The sequence below is a fragment of the Fusarium vanettenii genome (genome assembly GCF_000151355.1).
Source record: "Fusarium vanettenii 77-13-4 chromosome 5 genomic scaffold NECHAsca_5_chr5_3_0, whole genome shotgun sequence".
Classification (NCBI taxonomy): domain Eukaryota; kingdom Fungi; phylum Ascomycota; class Sordariomycetes; order Hypocreales; family Nectriaceae; genus Fusarium; species Fusarium vanettenii.
The window spans coordinates 788,634-809,217 of NW_003315878.1; the positions used below are offsets into that span (position 1 = coordinate 788,634).

At 54.0% G+C, this 20,584-nt stretch overlaps 8 protein-coding genes across 8 annotated transcripts; 2 read left to right on the forward strand and 6 right to left on the reverse strand.

The window, feature by feature from the left end:
• Nucleotides 1-178: 178 nt before the first annotated feature.
• Nucleotides 179-1,742, reverse strand: NECHADRAFT_93594 (uncharacterized protein; the record flags this gene model as incomplete). The annotated part of the gene is made up of 2 exons (XM_003051132.1): nucleotides 179-939; nucleotides 992-1,742. The coding sequence occupies 2 exons, from the start codon at nucleotides 1,740-1,742 to the stop codon at nucleotides 179-181; spliced, it is 1,512 nt and encodes a 503-aa protein (XP_003051178.1).
• Nucleotides 1,743-4,851: 3,109 nt separating this feature from the next.
• Nucleotides 4,852-6,636, reverse strand: NECHADRAFT_69390 (uncharacterized protein). Its single transcript, XM_003051133.1, has 2 exons — nucleotides 6,130-6,636; nucleotides 4,852-6,061 (listed from the first exon to the last, which is right to left on the reverse strand). The coding sequence occupies exons 1-2, from the start codon at nucleotides 6,379-6,381 to the stop codon at nucleotides 5,153-5,155; spliced, it is 1,161 nt and encodes a 386-aa protein (XP_003051179.1). The 5' UTR covers nucleotides 6,382-6,636; the 3' UTR covers nucleotides 4,852-5,152.
• Nucleotides 6,637-9,579: 2,943 nt separating this feature from the next.
• Nucleotides 9,580-10,872, reverse strand: NECHADRAFT_80405 (uncharacterized protein; the record flags this gene model as incomplete). Its single annotated transcript, XM_003051134.1, has 1 exon — nucleotides 9,580-10,872. One exon carries the CDS (start codon nucleotides 10,870-10,872, stop codon nucleotides 9,580-9,582), a length of 1,293 nt encoding a protein of 430 aa, XP_003051180.1.
• A 208-nt stretch (nucleotides 10,873-11,080) lies between these two features.
• Nucleotides 11,081-12,217, reverse strand: NECHADRAFT_100537 (uncharacterized protein). Its single transcript, XM_003051135.1, has 2 exons — nucleotides 11,995-12,217; nucleotides 11,081-11,938 (listed from the first exon to the last, which is right to left on the reverse strand). The coding sequence occupies exons 1-2, from the start codon at nucleotides 12,013-12,015 to the stop codon at nucleotides 11,264-11,266; spliced, it is 696 nt and encodes a 231-aa protein (XP_003051181.1). The 5' UTR covers nucleotides 12,016-12,217; the 3' UTR covers nucleotides 11,081-11,263.
• A 279-nt stretch (nucleotides 12,218-12,496) lies between these two features.
• NECHADRAFT_93596 (mitochondrial 54S ribosomal protein YmL8) lies at nucleotides 12,497-13,269 on the forward strand (the record flags this gene model as incomplete). The annotated part of the gene is made up of 2 exons (XM_003050750.1): nucleotides 12,497-12,712; nucleotides 12,790-13,269. 2 exons carry the CDS (start codon nucleotides 12,497-12,499, stop codon nucleotides 13,267-13,269), a joined length of 696 nt encoding a protein of 231 aa, XP_003050796.1.
• Nucleotides 13,270-13,308: 39 nt separating this feature from the next.
• NECHADRAFT_61141 (uncharacterized protein) lies at nucleotides 13,309-15,776 on the reverse strand. The gene is made up of 3 exons (XM_003051136.1): nucleotides 15,556-15,776; nucleotides 14,778-15,485; nucleotides 13,309-14,724 (listed from the first exon to the last, which is right to left on the reverse strand). The coding sequence occupies exons 1-3, from the start codon at nucleotides 15,696-15,698 to the stop codon at nucleotides 13,425-13,427; spliced, it is 2,151 nt and encodes a 716-aa protein (XP_003051182.1). The 5' UTR covers nucleotides 15,699-15,776; the 3' UTR covers nucleotides 13,309-13,424.
• Nucleotides 15,777-16,095: 319 nt separating this feature from the next.
• NECHADRAFT_100539 (uncharacterized protein) lies at nucleotides 16,096-17,275 on the forward strand (the record flags this gene model as incomplete). The annotated part of the gene is made up of 2 exons (XM_003050751.1): nucleotides 16,096-16,203; nucleotides 16,319-17,275. 2 exons carry the CDS (start codon nucleotides 16,096-16,098, stop codon nucleotides 17,273-17,275), a joined length of 1,065 nt encoding a protein of 354 aa, XP_003050797.1.
• Nucleotides 17,276-17,754: 479 nt separating this feature from the next.
• Nucleotides 17,755-20,448, reverse strand: NECHADRAFT_100540 (uncharacterized protein; the record flags this gene model as incomplete). The annotated part of the gene is made up of 6 exons (XM_003051137.1): nucleotides 17,755-18,481; nucleotides 18,547-18,887; nucleotides 18,939-19,018; nucleotides 19,075-19,404; nucleotides 19,457-20,289; nucleotides 20,398-20,448. 6 exons carry the CDS (start codon nucleotides 20,446-20,448, stop codon nucleotides 17,777-17,779), a joined length of 2,340 nt encoding a protein of 779 aa, XP_003051183.1. The 3' UTR covers nucleotides 17,755-17,776.
• Between the last annotated feature and the right edge of the window lie 136 nt (nucleotides 20,449-20,584).

Below are 20,584 nucleotides of genomic sequence, written 5' to 3' on the forward strand. Positions count from 1 at the left end.
GGACAAAGTCCGAGGACTTTCCTGTCCTCTATCCCGCAACATGATGAATTCATCCACCTAGAACGCCGTTTGCTGGGTCTCGCATCCTGGAGCCCATCCTCTGTGCATGTCGCAACCTGTTTACCGCTAAACGCCAAAAACCACATGTCATAACCAGTGTACTTTAAGTTGGCCGTCCCTACTCGGCCTTGACAATAAGCTTGCTCTCCCACCACTTGGCAAACTTGACCGTGGGAATGTCAACCGCTCGCCAGAAGATGTCGGCCCACCAGAAAACGGTTGGGATGACAAAGAGGGAGCTGAGGACGAAGCCAGCTGTGAACCAGTTGCCCTCAATGCCAGTCAAGCTATAGGCCCACATCTCAAAGCGATATCCGACAGCATGGATGGCAGGTCCATGCATGAGATAAAGGGCATACGAGATCTTGCCCAGGTATTGGACAAAAGCCGAGTTGAAAACCCGCTGCCAGTTAGCCGAGCGGCTCACAGAAAGTACGAATATGACAGCGCCCGTACACTGCCAGTATCGATACTTCTCGGCCGTCCACCACTTAGGAATCAACGACGTGAGGTAGACCCATCCTGGAGTGGTATCGCCTCCCTGGTCAGGTTGGCTCATGAAGTAAAGGCCCATGATGCTAAGGAGAGCCCAGAAGATGCCTTGGAGTGTTCGGCGGCGAGGGGGTTGAGTCTTTTCCTCAATGGGGAGGGCGGGGGCCGAGACGTGGGCACCTCTAATATGATCCATCTCGGCAAGGACCATGCCGCAAAGGAACATTAGAAACTCCCATTGAGAATTTCGGTAGGTGAAGAGCATGACACCACCAACGGTGAGGAGTCGATACTGGGTTCGAAGTCGTGCAGTGCCTAGGAGGGTGAGGAATAGATACAGGGAGCAACGGAATTCGACGGGAATTGTCCAAAGGTGTTGGTCATAGTCTGGAAAGGGTCAGCTTCATTGAAGAATATCGAGGGTATCAAAAGTACTTACTGGTGCTTCCACCATGAGTCTTCCAGCCAAAGACATGGACGAATTTAAACATGTCCTTTGCCCAATCTGCCAATTGAGCATAGTTTGTCTTGAGCCTGGTGGGGTGAGGCTCGATGACGTTTCTCATGTAAGTGCGATCCAGAGCAAATGCCCGAGTTCCCTCGTACGCTCCTGAACGGATGAGAGCAACGATCATCAAAGTAGAGATTGCGGTGGGTAGATAGAGACGGATGCCTCGTCGAAACACCAGAGAGCTCATAGCAGTGGAAAAGTCCTGGCTGCTTCGGCTCCGGATGAGCTTCAGGGGTCGATAGGAGAGGGCGTAGCCCGAGATGACAAAGAAAAGACAGACGGCGGGTGGCCCTTGAAACCACAATCGTAGGATAGGAAGTTTGAGGATGTTGTAGTGAGAGTCGTTGCAGCCCCAGCCCTTGGCAATGACAAAGGCTTGGTAGAAGAAGTGGCAGAACAAGACGACAAGGGCAGCAACGCCTCGCATGCCATCGAGATATGCCGTAGGGGCGAGCTTGGCGGGTCGGATCTGCTCACGAGCATGGCGGCCCTGGAGGAAGCTTGGGACGAAGAACCAGGCGAGACGGACGAGGAAGACCCTCCAAGGTGTTGATCGGAGGTAGTCGACAGGAGCGAGGATGGGACCGGCCCACTTTGAGAGGAGGAATCTGTGTTCTAGGTCATTCCGTCCGTTGTCGCTATCGACATCAGAGATGGATCTGTCGTCAAGCAAGCCCATCTTCTCTTCCTCCGAGGGTGACCGGTAATGTGCAGGAGAGTGGCCGTTCATTGTTCCAGCAGAGTCGGCCGAGAGGATATGAGATGGAAGGAGAAGAGGTCTCCAATGAAAGAGGGAAGGAGACAATCAAATATCTGAGCAAAAATGCTGAACGAGGGAAAGAAGGAAGGAACCAAACAAGGAAAACGAAAGGAGGAAGGAGAGGTTGGGGATCGTCACGCTTCTATAACTAGGACAACCGATATCTTATGAGATCATATGGATTCCGGTTCAAAAACGAATGACTGGGGCTCAAATTATATCAAAAGATATGACAATTTGAACCACCATCGAGAAAAAAAAAGAAGTCGTGATGTGAGAGAGAGAAGGAGGAGGAGAGATGCCAAGAGATGACCACCAGGGAACCTCTGCTGGGCTTTTTGATGTATTTCAAGGCGGGGAGCACAGCCCTAAAAGTGTATTGTATGTATCGATTATGCTGAAAAAGAAGAGAGACAGTAGAAAAGAGAGCACAATGAACAAGGAGGAGGTGCCTGCATGAATCGAGTGATGAATATACAGTACATCACAGTGCCGGTGCCATGCAGGTGGCCGCCAGGTCATGAATCAAAAATGGCTGGCTCTCAGTTCACGCCCGCCGCCTCAACAACAGGAAAGTGACATGCTATTTTCCCACTCGAGACGTCTCGATTGGATCTCTTGTTTCTCTCTGTGTCTCTCCTCTTACACGCCGTGGTTCAACTCGATGTGCCGTCTCTCCCCACCACCACCACAGGGGGATAATACCCACCACGAATCCACCCACCACCACGCCTTGGATGTTGTCGCTGGTCTAGCGGCGTCCCATCGGACGGGGCTAGCCAGGGGATGGATTGCGGTCTGCGGCGACGGTCGCGGGACTGATGGCGATCTTCAGCAGCTCAGTGGGCATCAAACCCAACTTTTTTCAAGTTTGCGTCGCATACACGAAGTAGGTCATACAGCTGAGGACATTGAGATGCCGATAACCGATCATGATTGTTTCATAAAATAGAAACTGCTTCAAGTTATGGTACCTGTAACAGAATCAAAGGCGGCTTGATATTATGCGTGGTTGTAGTTCCCAGGAACCCGGGCCGTGTGTACAGAAAAGGTCAAGGACGGCGGGCGGCAAAGACAAGCATTGGCCAAGAACGCCAAGGCCTGCATCCTGGGCAATAGACTTTTTCGGGGGTGGGCGTCCCTGATTCGGTTCTGACCATTGACCAGGGGGGTTTTTAGAGAGAGTTACATGGAGTTTCATCTGGCATAGACTTGCAAAGTTTCAGTATCAGTTGTTTGCATTGGATAACCAGACGATGGCTTCAGTCGAGTATCTCTTAAAACTCGATCCAAGATATTCATTATTCGTCATATGCCGCTTCTCCCGCCCTCTTGTCTTGCACTGACGTCTTCTTCTCCACCAAAAAAACTCACCCATGAATCTCTTTGTTTTGATCCATGATATCCTCCCACACCACCCCCAGTTATTTCCAACAAGGGGTTCCATTCTTTTTCCAACCTTGGACCCAGAAGGAACGCGCGTACAGGGAAGTCCAGGTCCCCTTTTTTTTTTCCCTATACTGTATAGAAGGCCGACCAAAGAACAGCGATCATGCCATGAATTTGGTTCTCAGAAACAGGCGCTGGATACCCGCGCTTCATCTGGTACATACCCAGATCTCATCCCTGCTCTGCGTTGTTGGTTCGTCACAGAACACACAGACGGGTAACCGCCCTGATGATCCCAACGTCCATCGTCATCTGGATTGTTCGTACTCTTGGTGTGATCTGCGCATTCTTCCAAGTTTTTCAAGTCCGAGTATGCAAGTTACCACTTTTTGCGTCGTCATGTCCAATTCATGGTGTTGTTGAATGTTGTGAAATGTTTATGCTTCCCCAGCCACTATCGAAAAGCCACCACGGGAGTGCCGTTGACACGCGGTGAGGCTGAAAACAATGTGCACACTCCTTCAGCTAGACCCAACGTCCATTGTTCAGCTCAGCCAAAAAGCCTCAATCCATAAATACAGATAAATACCTAGTTCGACCCTTGCCAGGGGATGAATATTGACATCTAGAACTTCCACCACTTCCACCGCCCTGAGCTGAAATTTTATGGGTATTATCCCTTCGGATACGGCCTTCTACTTTTGGTCTTCAGTTCCACGGCCGAATCCCCCCGCCAGGAAGAACATCAATGGAGACATTCCCACCTTTTACAGTCTTAATAGGCGGCTACTGCATCACCTCGAGGTTCCCCCAGCCAAGGACCCATCAGCCCAACCACGCGATCAACACAAAGAGGCACAAGCACAAAGACAGAAAAGCTTAGCCTTTTCCCCTTGCCCTCCATGATACGGCGGCTGTCGCGCTGTCTCCCTCCCCCCTCGCTCTGTTACCCACATGGCGGGCACACCACAAGCCATACAGTCTCCGGTTGGAGGGAAGTTCTACGACTCTGGCGGCTGACGACGCCGACAGACCCAGATTTCTTGACGGCATTCATACAGTGTCGTCGCCCGGGTTTCACTACCGTGCTGTGTGATCCATGTATCGCCCATGGATCGATCCCAGGTCTTGACAGTGAACTTCTATCAGGGTGTGCGTACATACAAGCCACCTCCACAACTGAAGCCATTCGTCCCCTGTCCACGTCCTCTGCCGGCTCATGACTTCCTTCTATTTATACCCCCTCATGGCTCTGTCATCAAGCTGAGTGAGCATGCCTTATATATCATCGATGCCCATTATCCCATGCCCCCGTCGTTCCTGTTTGTGCACATCGCCCAATCCCACGACAAGTTTCATCATGCCATTCACCTGAATTATGCTTCACCAACTCCCGTCACCAACTCCCGTCACAATCTTCCAGGTTCTCCTTGGCACCACTGATAAGATATCAACATCCCCATCGCGTCATTCGGGCATCCTCGACGAGAAGCGTAAGTCTCCGACAGTTGAAACACATCCTTGGCATCAACCTGATATCTCAAACATCTGGTCCGCCGACCTTGCCGGTTTCAGAGGCCAAGCATCTCCCAACTCAACACGCACAATCGCACAGCAGCGGCTATTCGAGACTTCTCCTGAGGCCTCCCATAAATGTGAATAATTCTTTTGCATTTCATCTTTTGCCTTCTATCGGCTTGAGCGTTGTTGTAGCCGTCTAAACTCAACCACTTGTTTTGTTTTACAAGGCTCCTCTCCACGAGGGCCGGTCATAAAAAAGAGCGATAACGTACCCCATTACCCGTAATCTCTTGCTGTAAATCAATCCTTGGCTCCCGGCTTATTTAATCATCCAAGTTTTTCAGTAAAACACCCTCAACGCCTTTAACGACCAGTTCACTGCAGTTCGTGGCCCATGGTATATATGTTGTTCGTCGTGCTTAGTTCTCGAGCCAGTCAAGGAAGTCAGGGGTGAAGTAGCTGACCACAATCGTGGCTCCGGCTCGGAGGATACCCTCCGTTGACTCAAATGCCATGGCCTTGAGGTCAAACACACCCGCCTTGGCTCCAGCATGGATCATGGCGTACTCACCGCTGACCTGGTAGGCGGCCACGGGGAGATCCTTGCCCAGCTCCTTGGCGTCACTGATAATGTCGAGGTACTGGCTTGCAGGCTTCACCATGATGATGTCGGCACCCTCGTTGATGTCTCGGACAAGAGCTCGTCGGGCAAGACCACGGCCACCAGGGGGGAGCTGGTAGCACTTGCGGTCACCAAATGAAGGCGCAGATCCAGCAGCGTCTCGGAAAGGACCGTACAAGCAGCCAGAGAACTTGGCCGAGTACGACATGAGCACGGTCTTGTGAGCAATGCCCTCCTCAATCAGCTTGAGCTTGATGGCGCGAATGCGACCATCGTTCATGTCTGAGGGAGCAACACAGTGAGCTCCGGCCTTGGCGTAGGCAATGGCGACATCCGAGATACGGTCAACAGACAGCTGGTTGTTGAGGCTGCCGTCGTCGCGCAGGATACCGCAGTGGCCGTGGGAAGTGTACTCGCAGAGGCAGACATCGCAGCAGATGAAGAGCTGGGGGAAACGTCGGCGGATAAGCTGGATAGCCTTGATGACAGGACCCTCGGGGTCATCGGCGGCGGTGCCCAGAGCGTCCTTGGTGCCATTTCGCATGGGGACACCAAAGAGCATAACTGAGCGCAGGCCCTTGTGGACGAGAGGCTCGAGGAAGGGGACCAACTTGTCGACGCTAAGCTGGTGCTGGCCAGGGAGAGAGGGAACGAGGATCATGTCGCCTTCGCCATCGGTGACAAAGATGGGGTAGATGAGCATCGACTAGAAGCACCAAGTTAGCGGGCCTTCTCCCTTGCGAATGTCTTGTCTCGGGTTCCAATTGCGCTTACCTTGGTGAGCTGACGCTCTGCCTGCCAGGAGCGGGCCAGAGGGTGAAAGTATCCGCCATGAAGCTGGCTCGAGATGTCGCCCGAAATGCTGACGCTGGTTGCGGCGGTGCTGGCGTAGGACATGGCCCGCGAGATGTGCGATGCTCGGTCGTCAAGAGTGGAGACGGAAGAGCGAGGGCCTGGAATCTGAGGGCGGCGAGCGGCATTGGTGTCGCGGAGGCTCAGGTCCTGAACAAGGCTGGAGAAGGACATGATGGCGGTGTCAATTGAAGAGTTTGTTGAGTGAGGAAGAAGGTTGTCGTCGAAAAAAGGCAGTTTTTTTCTTCGGCGTGGGGGAAGAACGGCAGCAATGACACGATGCGGGCAGGGCAGGTGGCCAATTTTCAGCCTTGACGGGAGGAGGGGCCTCTGATAGCGGAAACGCCCGGATGAATGGCGGAGGGAGAATGGATCTCTTGAACGAGATGAAACAGCGCAAGAACGACACACAGACGCAATTGAAGTTTGGGAATGGGGAGGAAAGGAGGAAAGAAAACGGTGAGAGAAGAAGAGGGAGGAGGATGAAGAAAAATGAACTCCGAGGGATGGATGGATGGATGCGACTCAGCCCAGGATCGGGATTGATTTGCAATTGCCAATAAGAGAGTCGCCATAAGCCTTCGCCTTCCTCAGGTTCCGTCTGCGACTTCCTTCCTTGCACATGTGCGCTCCCATGGAAGGCGCGGCGGAAACGCCTTTCCGGCACAAGATCGGTCAACCTCGGGATGTCCGGCGTCCAACCAATCAGAGACCAAGATCGCCCACCGCGCCCATGGCGCCCTCCAATCGCTGTCGCTTGCCACTGAAAGGTCCCCGCTGAGGAGTCCGCTGGGAAAACCGCTGCACCGGCGAGTACCGGCGCGCATCCAGGCCAGATTGGGCAATTGTAGCAGGCGAGCCAGACCCTTGAGACAGGGGATGAAAAATATGGACGGGGTTGAGATAAATACTGAGACGTTTTATATTGGGAACCCCTTCATAAGCTGTGCCTCTTATTTTCGTCCTTTACAAGGTGCAGGCTTTTTTTCCCTCATGCAGGAGTCAGAACCTGTCGTCTCCGCAGACCAATCACGGCCCCAGACTTTCTAATTCTTGGTGTGTCTGCTCGTGTGCTCGCCCAGTCACCTCCTCTCTCGCCCGCTCCTCTCTCGCCTTTGTTGCCGACCCGACCGCTGCCGGTTGCCGGACGGTGTGGAGCACGGCACCGCACGGCATTCACGGACGGGTTGGATTCGAGCATTTCCGGAGGAGTAGGAGATGCTCTATTACGGAGCAGTTGCTTATCGAACGATCCCATTGCACGCATCTCCTCGGCCGGGAGCTGCTTACTTTACTCTCTCCTCCCCGCTATCAGACCGGGTATGTGAGACATGGGGTTTGTCGTATTCGGCTGTCGAGAATGTCTTGCTTTTGAGGATGTGGCTTGCGCACAAAGTCGACATCGTTTCTTCCCAACAACTCAGGTTGGGCATTTGAAATTCCATGGCCGCCCTTGGCTGCCTATCTACACCAGAACCGTCACTGGCTTTCTCCTCTGGTCGTCTCGAAGCCCTCCAACCATTGCGGGGTTGACAAGCTGACACTTTGCCACCCTCTCAGCCCTGCAGAGTGACAGTAAACCCTCCTTGATAACTGCCAACGTGTTCAAGATGCCACCGCCCTCGGACACAGTCAGCTCGTAAGATTCTTGTAACTGATCAAACTGCACCCTTTCATGCCCGTACCCTTCATGTACATGCCCAAACACATGCAGCAGTGGACGGACGCGCCAGAGCTCTCGCAAAAGATGACAGCATCCGAGCCTCATAAGATCAAGATGACCTAAGGGAGGACCGTGAGTGATGAGGATATCAGTATTTTGCGGGACAGTACTTGACCAAATGTCCTGCCCTCGAGGATATTGAAAGGCCCAGTTGCCATGGCGTGGTGATAGAGGGCTCCCATATATCCCCAACCGCCGGCCGTTAGCAAAGGTGATGGTTATCATCTCGTTTTCGAGATAAGTGCAGCTCCCCCAGTCAAGCTTTGCTCTTTCTTCCGCATCTTTTTCTGAACGATCGCAAGCTTGATCGAGTAATAAGTCGTGGTTTCCTGCAATGATGATCTTGTGCGGATGAGGTTGAGATGAAAGCCACGATATGGTCTCCTGGAGTTCCTTGAGAGTGCCCGACTGTGTGAGGTCGCCAGCATGTATCAACACATCGCCAGGAGGCAGGTCGAAACGGGCATTGTGCGTGTCTGATATGCACACAATCGACACCGGGTTTGCCAAGGTCTCGTAGGAGATGCGGCGGTGTGTGTAGATGTAGCGTGCTATAAACTTGCACGGACCGGACCAGAACTCTTGCCATTTGGTCGGACGCGGTCTTTTTATCAAGGCTTCGAGGCCTGATGTGCGGCTTGAAAAGAGCATGATGTTGATGGATGGATGAAGAGTGCTTGTCTCACTCATGCAGTGTTGAGGCCGAGCACATAAGATGATTAGGCACCCATCCATCCATCCATCCACAATAGCCATGGGGCGGATCTGCCCATGGCAAAGCAACAATTTGAATTCATATCACGTGTATGGGTTTTGAGATATGACTCAAAAGCAAGATACTGCTGTTTCGGTCATGCTGATGTCTAGGTGGTGTTGGCCAGTTCAGCAAGCTCAACAAAGATTCACAGGCGATGATAACATAGACCCTAGGTATGCATACGCAAAGCTCGACAAGCGGTCGTGGTCTGAATTTCCAATATTCACTTTAGTCGAGTATCCAAGCACCATCTTATGCGTCATTCTTTCTTTCAAACCAAGCATCAGCTCCCACGTTGGTCGACGTGCAGAGTAGAGAAGTCCCCGAGTCACAGTCACAGCATCATCATCAGCAACCTCAAAGCACAGCATTGGTTGGTCTATAGTCAGTGCTAGTAGCGTTATTTAATGAATTGCTGATTTTGGTCTATGGGTGATATCCAGTCCTACCTAAAAGAAATGTGATGCACTCGATTTGCTGGTTTAGGTCATGCTGCGCTACTTACAGGAGGCATCCAGCCTGCAGATCAACTCAAAACGACCCGAACACAGGACTACCGTGGACACCATGGGTTGATTTCATGATATAGGAGAGCACATACTTTCCTTGGGTACAATACTCACAAGCACCTGCATCGACATAATGCAAAAATGTCATTTCATAGCGGTTGCTATCTATTATTTACCCTGGAGTATCGAACTTACATCGGGCGATTCGCAAGAGAGGATACAACTCCCTCCAGAGATGCCCGCTGCTAAATCACCAAACTGTGATAGTACCCGATCAATTCTTCATTTCTCATGTATGCCCTTGGACTGGGCTTCTGGATGGCAACGTCTCCCAACTAATCAGAACCGCGATGTCGCCCTATGATGTATGACTTGGAGGTCGGTTACGTTACGGTGCAAGATGACGATTGACTTGACTTTGCTGATTCATTATCATTAACTCGTGATTCATCTGTCCCCTGTGACTCTTGTTGATCCCCCTGTGAGTCATTCGACTCGATAACTTGTTCCTTGGCTTGAAGATCCTCTGCCTTGGCGGTCGTGTCTGTAGACTCTGATATCTTGGGCTTATTCTCCTCGACCGGTGGGCTAACTGACTTCTTCGACTCGATAGCTTGCTCCTTGACTTGAGAATCCTCTGTCTTCTTGGCGATCATGTGTGTAGAATCTGATATCTTGGGTTCATTCTCGCCCGCCTGTGGACTAGCTGGCTCCTTCGACTCTTGTTCATCTCCCCCCTTGTCCGTGACACCGCATCCGTCACCCGAGCCAGTGGTGGTATCACGGGCAGCTGTAGTAGTGCTTTGCTCTTGTTCAGCAGGTCCGGTGTTGCTTTGACGACTAGTGAGCCTGGGGGGTTCCTCCTGGATCGTGGGCAGGGTACCGTGGTCTTGGTCGACATCACCCGTGCTGTTCTCCTGGCTAGTTGATTCAACGTCGTTCTGTGGAGCAGGAGGTTGCTGATGAGCCGTACTGGTAGAGCTGGTCTGGCTAGTGGTCTGGGGCCCGACTGATCTGTAATTGTTTTGCACAGGAGGAGGTTGGAAGGCATCTTGCCTGCGAGGCTCTTGGGGACAAACCCCCTGATCCCTCGTTGCAGGATCCCTCTCCTCGTTAGTAGGTGTATAGGTGATGCCGCCATAAGGCTGCGCTGTGGGCCTGTGGTGCCAGGGCGGCATGGGCAAGTTTGCACGATCGATACCCACACTGGAATGGTGCTCACCAATCCGTGAATCAATCCATGCGTGGTTCTTGTTGCTCTGTTTAGCTTGACCCGGCATCATTCTGTAATCGTTCTCACCGTCGATCACCCCAAGATCACCAGCTGCACTGTTCGTCTCGTCTCTGTCGTCCTCGCTCTCGCTTTCTTCCTCCCTGTGCTTCTTCCTCTTCGTCGTGGTCGTAGTCGTCGTCTTCTTCTTATCCGAGGAACGCTCTTTCGTGGAATGCTTCTTGCTGCTGCTCTTCTCCTTGCTAGACGACTTATGACTCGACCGTTTCTTTCTCTGGTTGGGACCTCCTGCCAGCCACCAGACCCACGATGGTGCCGATGGGGGCGGCGGTTGCGAGTGTCTCTTCTTCTTCTTCTCCTTCTCCTCACCTCTTGCCTTGACCTCGTCCGGCTCCCTCTCCTTGGTATTTTTCGGCTTCTTGAGCTTGGTCATCTTGTCGGGCATGATGATGTTGTCTTGTCGAAGGGACGGGCGTTTCTCGGGGCTTTCAGAAGAGTCGGAAACTATATTTGTCTGCTGCGGATGCAAATCAGCCTCCCTGACGACAAGACTGCCCGATATATAGCCCATGATGTGAGGGAATGACTAGAGACCGTTATTAGCTGCGTCCCGGGCACATCACATTACGTTTGTGATGCTGCGCCTGGCTTCGTTGGGTTGTTCATACCAAGCTTTTCACGTCCGTGAAAGCTTGATCTCTATTTGGGTGACTCTAGGGAATGGTGGTACACAAGCAATGTACAACGAGCAACATTTTTTTCCACATGGCATCACGCCCACTTATCATCAGGCAAACCAGCTCGTCAGCAACACACACACACGCATGCAAACGCACTTACACCCCCCTCAGCTGCGTGTTATCCCTCTTGTCCATGGGCGTGTATCTCGCCTTGAGCACATCCTCCACTGTCTGCTTCTTCTCGGCCTCGGGCTTGACGAAGCGCTGCTGGAGCGCCCTCTCCACGGGTGATAGCACCGGCACCGCCGCACCGCCGTCCTCCTGCGCAATGTCCACACTCTCCTTGTCCTTGCTGTGATCCAGTGCCGCGTGGGCAAACTCCTTGGCATCAGCCTTTGCCTTTTGGAAGGCAATCTTCGCGGCGGCGGCAACCTTGCCGCTGGCCTCGCCCAACTTGGCAGCCTCCTCCTTCACAATAGGCTTGATAGTAGATTCGGCTCCCTCTGAAGGGTTGCCAAATGTTCGGCTCCACAGCCGTGATGCCGTGTCCTCGAGACCCTCGCGCACCTCAACCCAGTCGGTGTGCTGCACCCACCGCACGGCGTTCATGACTTCGGTGTTCCATCGCTCCTTTGCGACCTCGACAGCGTTGGCCCGCTGGGCGGCGGCGACTTCGGATCGTGTAGGGGGTGGCAGCGGTGGGAAGGGATCGATCAAGCCCTGGATGGCGAGGGCCTGGGATCGGAGGGCCTGACCTTGTTGCTCGCGGGTGCGCTGGTGGGCGAGAACTGAAAGGTAGGCGAGGGAGAGGGTAAGGGTGACACCGCCGGTCTTTCATAGGAGTTAGTATTCAATCGTCAGTTGGCAACAGGAATTGAATCGCGTACGAAGCCGGTGGTGAAGCCCATGGTTAGAGCTTTGACTTGTGCCCGGTAGACCGAGATAGAGGATGCGGCAATTTGCGGGTTGCTCTGGTATCGCGAGACTGGCCAATTCGTTGCAAGATGGTCGATCAAGGCCTAGATGCAACGTCTCATAGCGCGCCAGAGCTCAATTGCCCCCAGGATCGCGTGTAATTAATTCCCTTGGAGGGGGATGTTGTAAGGTTTGGTGGTGGGTTGACGTAGCTTCCAATGGATCTCAGGCCCTCTCTGTCTCTCTTTGCCGTTCTCGGCAGACGAGACGTGCCGGCTCCGAAAATTCCAAGCCAAAAATTTCCACTGCAAACCACCAAAACGAGCACCACCACCAAGAGAAGCGGCAGATCGGAGGAGCCGCCCACGTGCACAACCACGACGAGCCAAAAGTCGGCCTCCGGTCCTTTCGAATTGATATCGCATCGAGCCGAAGTATACCTCTACGACCCCGCGCTTCTAGCCATCCGCTACAATGGCTGGTGGCCTCGTCAAGTACCGGCATCTGAGCCGCAACTCTGCGGCTCGTATGGCCCTGTTGCGCGGTCTCGTCACCCAGCTCGTCAAATATGAACACATTCACACCACTTATGCAAAGGCAAAGGAGGCTCAGCGCATGGCGGAGAAGCTGATTACCCTGGCCAAGAAGGACAATGAGCCCTCGCGGAGATCAGCACAGGGCATTCTATACGTACGTCGACATGAGGGGTCGTTATTGTCGGATCAATTGCGAGGGACATGATGCTGATAGGACAATCTCCATTGTAGACACCACACATCCTCCTCCCTAAGCTTATGGGAGTGCTAAGGAACCGATACCTCACCCGTGAGGGTGGCTACACCCGCGTCGTCCGCACAGAGTCCAAGAACACCTACGACCAGGGCGAGAGCGCCATCCTCGAGTTCGTCGATGGCCCCAAGGACTCGCGCTTCATGATGACGGCCAAGACCATCGCTCGCGACCGCATGCTCGGCCAGGAGCACACCCCCGTCACCCAGACCAACATCAAGAAGGTGACGCAGTTCCGCGGCAAGCAGCCACTTGAGGACATGGTACAAAGGTTCCTGCTACTCAAGGTCGAAGGGGAGAATGTTGCTAGCGATGCTAAGCCCCGAGATGAGAGCAGCTTGGCAGAAGTCGAGGCCGAGAAGACGGCGGATAAGAACGCCGAGAAGGCGAAGGAGATGGCGGCGGGCATCGTGCCAGAGTCAGTCAAGAAGGCGACACAACAACCAAAGAGCTCATGAAGCTGAGTTGTAACATTTGACGAGCGGGATGAAAACTCTGTACAAAATCTGTACCAATTACTATATCATGACACATTGTGCTTTTAATCCATTGACGAATACCTCGACAGTTTGTGCGTCAGAGCTCTATCAAATTATCTGCCCAGGGACAACATCTATATAAACTCAAAGGTATCACCGCGCTCCTGAATCATCTTTCCCACTCTCTTGGAGCCCACGATGCGCTCCAGCTTCATGACATCATACTTGGAAAACACAACCTTGACGCTCCCCTGTCCAGGCTCAAGCCTCATGTCCTGTTCGCTCTTGCTCAGGTAACCACCTGCAATCTCATTGTAGAAGATGGGATTGTCGGGCAGTCCGTAGAAGATGACACGCTGCACGCCGCGGAGCTGGTACCGTCTGAAATGGTGAGCTCGCTCAGTGTACAGCAGAACACGGTGACGGCCGTTAAGGAAGTGGGAGCGTGCGCGAGATGCCTCAGGGACATCTGCATACTCTGAGATTGCCCCAAATGTGACATTCTCAACAGCGCTTGAGGTCGCAAAGTAGTTGCGCACACGGACAAAGTCGAGGTATGAAGGGATGAAGATGAGAGTTCCAGTAGCATCCTTTGCCCGCTTAGCAAGCGAAGGCACAATGGCCGAGGTAAAGTACTCGAACCTGGCATCGGGGTCCTTGTCAACCGAGCTAGACCGGAACCGCGAAAAGGTCTGCTTCAGCTTAACGCCGAGCTGTGACAGTGACCCGGGGTACTCAGGCTGCAGGCGGACCTTTCCAGCCCAGTTATGACAGTGCAGTCTGAGCAACTCTGAGAGCTCGGGCGTGTTAAAGGCAGACAAGATGACGGTCTGTCTAAAATGCTTTGCCCAGTCCTCTAGGTACCAGTTCCTCACACGACTAAAGTCACAGCCGTGAGCGTCCTTGGGCTGAAGGTTGAGATGCTCAAAGATGAACTCGACGTGCTCCCAGTTCTGCATGAGGAGAGCATCAGCCTGATCTACAACCACCATCTCGATTGAGCTCAGGAAGTCAAAGTCAAGCTTCTTATCCTCTTCAGATCCAATGGCCATTCGAAGACCGAGAGGACTGGCAAAGAGGATATCCGAGTTGTAAAACTGCGAAAAGTACTTGATCGTCTTACGGGTAAACTTCATGCCCAGGCGGAACATGTCGTCGTCGCTGCCCTCAAAGAGATCTCGGAAGTCGGCTGGCCTATCATCGCCAAACTTGGCCTCCTTGTCGACGTAGCCTTCTTCAAAGCGCTTGCGGTTTTCTTGTTGGTCTGGCTCGCAGAGGTCACGAATAATGTTGACAATTCGGAGACACGAGTTGCGAGTGGGGAGGAGGAAGAGCACCTTCGGACGGGTGAAGCCCTGGTCTCGAAGCTCTAGTTCCGTATCCTGTCCTTCCTTGGCCAGCTTGTAGTTATTCTTGATGACCCGATCTCGCGTCCTTGTCTGAGTTAGTAATCGGAACTGTAATCTCTCGGCGGCTGGGAAACTTACTTGAAGACGTGGTTGAGGGCATGAAGACATGTCAACTTTCGCAAAGAATCCGAGTTCCGAACGGTGCGGTCGCAGTGCAAGACGTCGCTATAGTTGAAGAGCAAGGGGCTGAAAGCGCGCTGCGCAGCATCGAACTCGCCAATCTTGCGGGCTGCCGTCTCCTTGAGCTTCTGCTTGAGGCTGAGACCGTCGGGACCGGCCATAGGTTTGGGTACTTCGGATCCTGCATCGGAGCTGGGATATGTGACGGTGGCTCTTAGGTTTTGTATCAAGGCCCTCTTGGTCGCCCACTCCCCCTTTTGTACTGCCTTGACTCGCTTTGCGACCGTGTCGTCGTCGGGATGCGCAAAGTGCGTGTCGAAGGGATCCGTCAGGTTGTCCTCATCTTCTGAATCGTCGTCGTCTTCTATTTGCTCCTCGGCGTCCTGGTCCTCGGGATCTTCCTCGGCTCGGTCAATATCCTTCTCTTCCTCTTCCTCATCGGCCTTCTCGTCATCTGAGGACTCTTCAGGTTGTCCTTGAGCTTCCTGGTGTTCCAATTTCCGTCGCTTAGCCTTGGGCGCATTGTTTTCGGTAAAGCTCTGTAGAAGAGCCATGTAGGGTTTAGAAGATTGCTCATCTTCGTCATCGTCGTCGGCGTCTGAATCGACATCGCCCATCACCTCGTCTTCAGGAGCAGACTCTGCTTCGGAACCAGAACTTTCTGACCTAGGAAGAAGAGAATTAGTATGAGAACTCTCCGGAAGAATGATAAGAGTAAAACATTTGGTAGACTTACTCATCATTATCTGCAAGTCGAGCTCCATCAAATCGCCGATTAGGTCCAAACCGACTGGTTGCTCTTCCTCTGCCTCGACCGCCTCTACCTCTTCCCCGACCTCCACGACCTCTGAAATTGCCACCTCTTCCACGGGGAGCCATGGTGTCTAACCAAGTAGTGAATCACTTCAAAACAAGGAAAAGTGGTTCAAAATTCGACCGTTGAAACTTGCAGAAACCCTTCCGTCGCGGTTGCAAGAAAAAAAAGTTGTGAGGCTACCTCAGCCTTGCCTTCACAAGCCACACTTTGGTGGGGTAATGTGGATCACCGTCTCGGCACACGCCACAAGCCCGGTCTTATCTCTAATCTTAGCGCGCACAACCCCAGCGCCCGTCCCGCCAAACCAACGTGGAAATCTTCAAAATTTGGACGGCATCGCGAAACTCCGGCCCGGTCTCTGAATCTGAACCTCGTGGTTTAACCTCCTACCTCTCCTCTCCACCTACACCACAAATCCTCCTCCTCACCCCCCAAAGCCCCCGAGATCAGTTGCCCAGTATGGCTGCTGCTACCGAGAGCTTCATCCACCTCGCGAGGCCTCTGGCGCCCAATACCGTCGGACTCCAGACTAACCTTGCCCCGCTCACGGTCAACATCCAGCCTCAGGTACGATTGCGATAACCCCTCTCACCTCGGCGCCTCGATATATGCATCCTGAACCTGTCTGGATATCCTCTGCAAGGGACTGCCTTGGCTAACTGGACCTTTGTCTGTCCTCTAGGCCGTCCTCTCCATCCTCGACCACGCCGTTCGACGAGACATTCGAGACACTCAATCCACCCGAGTCATCGGCGCCCTCGTCGGCACCCGATCTGAAGATGGCACCGAAGTTGAGGTCCGCTCCTGCTTCGCCATCCCTCACACCGAGGAGGAGGACCAAGTCGAGGTCGATGTCGAGTACCAGAAGAACATGCTCGCCCTGACCCTCAAGGCCTCCCCCCGCGAGCACCTCCTCGGCTGGTACACCACCTCGCACGAGCTCAACAGCTTCAGCGCCCTCATCCAGAACTTCTTCGGCAGCCCTGATACGGGCACCTTCCCCCACCCCGCCATCCACATGACCATCTCCACCGAGCCCGGCGAGGACATTCAGACCCGATGCTACATCAGCGCTCCCGTCGCCGTCAACGCCGAGCGGGCTGCCGACAGCTGCCTCTTCATCCAGGTTCCCCACAAGGTCCTCTACGGCGATGCCGACCGAAGCGCCCTCGAGACCATTGCCAGCGCCAAGGATGCCGAGTCACGGACAGCTCCCCTCGTCTCCGACATTGAGGGCCTCGGCCGATCTATCGAGCAGACAATCAACCTCCTCGACCGGGCGAGCGAGTGGATCAACGGCGTCCTCGATGAGGATGAGGAGCCCAACAACGCTATCGGCCAGTACCTCATGAACGCCCTGTCCCTGGCCCCCAAGGTCGACCCCGAACAGATCGAGCACGACTTCAACAACCACATCCAGGATGTTCTCATGGTCAGCTACCTGGCCAACACCATCCGCACCCAGATCGACCTTTCTCAGCGACTGGCCGTTGCCAACCTGACCAGCCCCGAGAAGGAGGGTGAGGGCAAGACCGAGGAGAAGGGTGGCCAGCGGGGAGGCAAGCGAGGAGGACGAGGTGGCGGCCGCGGCGGAGGTCAACAGCGTGAGCCCCGGGAACCCCGCGAGCCCGCTGAGTAAAGAGGTAAGAGGGAAGAGAGAGGAAAGAGTCGATTCGAGTCGAGTCGAGGTTCTAGATATCGGAGCCCAGGGTAGAAGAAAGCGATGTCCCGACGACAACCACTAAAAAGTCTAGGATATCCCTCCCTGAGAGGCATGTGATATGAAGGCACGGGTTATTGTGTTACAATAAAATCATGGCGTTGCGGTAGGCTTGAGAATTAGGCATGGCACCTGGGGCCATAGAACTGAATTCAACCGTCATATAAAACTATCTTTCCCCCCAGTTCTGTCTGTCTGTCTGTATGAATGAATCAACGACCTCTACCCCCTGCCAAGAGAATTATGTCAAAGTGGAATTGACTCATCTAGTAAATTGGGCCGCAGCCTACAAATTCATGTCATCCATCCTATCCACCGATAACGCCAAGATGCTAAGTATGCCGTGTACGCCTTAATGGGTCTCCCGCCTTTGAACACCATGTGATGCTTCCCCCTCCTTTTTTTTGTAGTGTATGAGTATCAAATTCCAGTGGCTGGCTTCTGAGGTAGAGTCGCCGGGTTGCCGTACGTCGGCAGATGTGAAAAGGCCTGATTCGGCCCCTGTGTCATGTTGGGTCGGTTAGGGATATGTGCCGGAGGGTTGTGAGGGAGGGGCTGGGGAGGAGCCATATGTTGCAGGTTCTGTGGCATGGGGGGTGGTGGAGGTGCATGCTGAACATGGGCCACATGCGGAGAGTGATATGCTGGCATAGAGCTGCTAGACCCCTGCCTCACCATGCCATACCCGCCTCCATATGGCTGGGGCATTGGCTGTTGATAGCCGCCAGGGTATGCAAGGTGAGGCGATCCGACCTGAGGGCTGCCATGATGTGATCCAGGAGCAGTGAATGGTGGCTGTGGAGGCGGAACGGGAGCCATGCCGCCTCCAGGCACAAACGACTGCGTCTTTGGGTTGAAGGCGTGGTTGCGGTTGTAGCTACCTGGGATGGGGTGCTGGCTCTTGGGGTCGTTGGGGTTGGCGTTTGCCGGAAGCTGACCAAACGCATACGGGATCCCCATGTGTCCTTGAGGCCCGCCCGGGGCAGGTCCCCTAGGTTGGGGCTGATACTGGGCGGGGGGAGCAAAGCCAGGCTGCCAGGCGGGTTGCTGTGGTCCAGTCGGGGGTACAGGAGCACCGTATGTGGTCATAGGACTTCCATTAGATGGGTAGCGTGGCTGGCTGGCCTGAGGAGCATACTAAGAGGCGTTAACGCCTAAACGACGAGTCTCTTCAAGTTGGGACAACATACCGGAGGCATAGCATATGGAGGATAGGGCTGGTTAGGCACCATAGCCGGCATCGCGGGATACGCAGGGCCCTGCTGAGCATAGACGGGACCCATCTGGCCTTGATACGGCGCGGGTGGCGGCCCTTGGGCACCATATTGAGGGTTGGGCGGCGTCATGTACTGAGGTTGCGGTACCCAAGTCTGTTGCTGAGGGCCCCAGTAAGCTGTGTATTGATTCCTTGAGTCGAAGCTGTCGGAATCGTCACGTCGCTGCTTGCCTGTTTTGCCTCTCTTGCCTAGATTCGACTTGTCTTTGGCGGACATGGAGCTGGCCCTTGACACTCCGTTGTCGCCGTCGTTTTCTAGACTTTAGTTAGTGTGATTCTTGGCATGAGGCTCAATCTAATCCTTACCTGTGACGTTCTCCTCCGAGCTACCAAAAATGCGTTCTCGAGCTAACTTGTAGAGCTCTTCGCGCTCTTCTCTTGTCAACCTGGTTGTCATGTATTAGTTTCGACTGTACATAGTGAATTGGGTTGATTTACGAACTTTTGATTGGCAGCTGCTGGCTTATCCTTGTCACTGCCAGTCTCAGAGGTTGCCTTAGAGGGACTAGCACTTGGGCCTCCCTCACTATCCTGACCGCGCCGCATGATCTTCCTGGGCAGCACGGCCGGTGGCGGAGTGCTGCTGCTAGACGTGTTGGGGTTCGGGTTGATGAGCGCCAGTGACGTAGGAACTCGACAAAAAGGTGTTCTGAAAATCCGCACAGATCCAACGTGAGGCTCAAAGGAATGCGTCATATGGTAATAATCAGCCAACTTGTGGGTTAGCATCCTGCAGAATGAGTTGGACGGCGGGAGGTCCATATAGGGTTCCCTAGAAGAGGGGGTCAGTACTACTCGAGATGAGGTGGGACGTGAGAGCGCACTTGGAATCCTGAACAAAATCGATGACTTGTTTCTCCAATCGCAGCAGGAAGAGCCGATCCTTAGGCGAGGCCATGGCTTCAAGAAGTTTTTCATCGGGCGCTTGTCTATAAATGACGTTGAGGGCATCTGAAGAGCCACCGACACCAAGAGGGGCACCGGGGGGCGGCTCGGACGACGAGCTCTGAGGGGTCAGGACACCTTGAACCACGACGCCTGGCGTGGGCTGGGGATGCCTACGCTCTGGGATGTCCCCAAGAGGATTGACTCGCACCCTGGCAGCCAGCTCGGATCCCATGCGTGAGCCGGCAAGTAGAGAGCCGCGGATGGAGAATGCATCGTCGTCTTCTGCGGCAGCCTTGACGCTGGCGCTGTCGTCTGGCCTGAGAGACTCTTTCTCATCGAGTGCAAAGGTTGTTCCCGAGGTGATGCTCTTTCCGTCCAGACTCGGAGGTTTGGTGCCAAGCTCAGAGCTGGAGTCGGCCCTTTGAGAATCGTCAGATCCGCTGTCCCTGCCAGTCACGATCGTCGGTCGCTCATGAGCTAGGGGTCCGCTGCCGTTGACAACAAGACTGGGCGCCTTTTCTCTGAGGCTCAAGTCATTCAAAGAACCCGCGACGTTATCCACACCGCTCCTCTGCTCGACCGTATTGGCGGTAACTTGGGGCTGCGGCGAGGGCGTCTTCCCAGCTGGTGCCTTGCCTGATCGGCCATTCACAATGACGGGCTCGATAGATGTGGGCGGCAATGTCGAGGTCATGGGGGGCTCTTTTGACGGGGTGGCTATCCGTCGTAGCGCAGGAGGCGCGGAATCTTTTGATACAGAGGCGGCAACCTGTTGCAGAGAACAAATTAGTCGTGTTGAACAAGTGACGGGATTCCCTCCTCGAGACAGGAGAACCATGTACAGCGAGGAGAGACGGGACAGTGGGCGGCAAGCTACCTTGGCGAACGAGGGTTTTGGAAGATCAGGAGACACTTGGGCCGTGGCCATGATGGGCGGCGATGGGGGCTATAAAGCCAGCCCAGAGAGCGCGGTGGGTAGAGAGGCAAGAAGGTATGAGACAGGCACAACGAAAGCAGCAGTCGACCAAATGCGAGATGAGGCTGCAACTTTTTGAGGCTGCGGC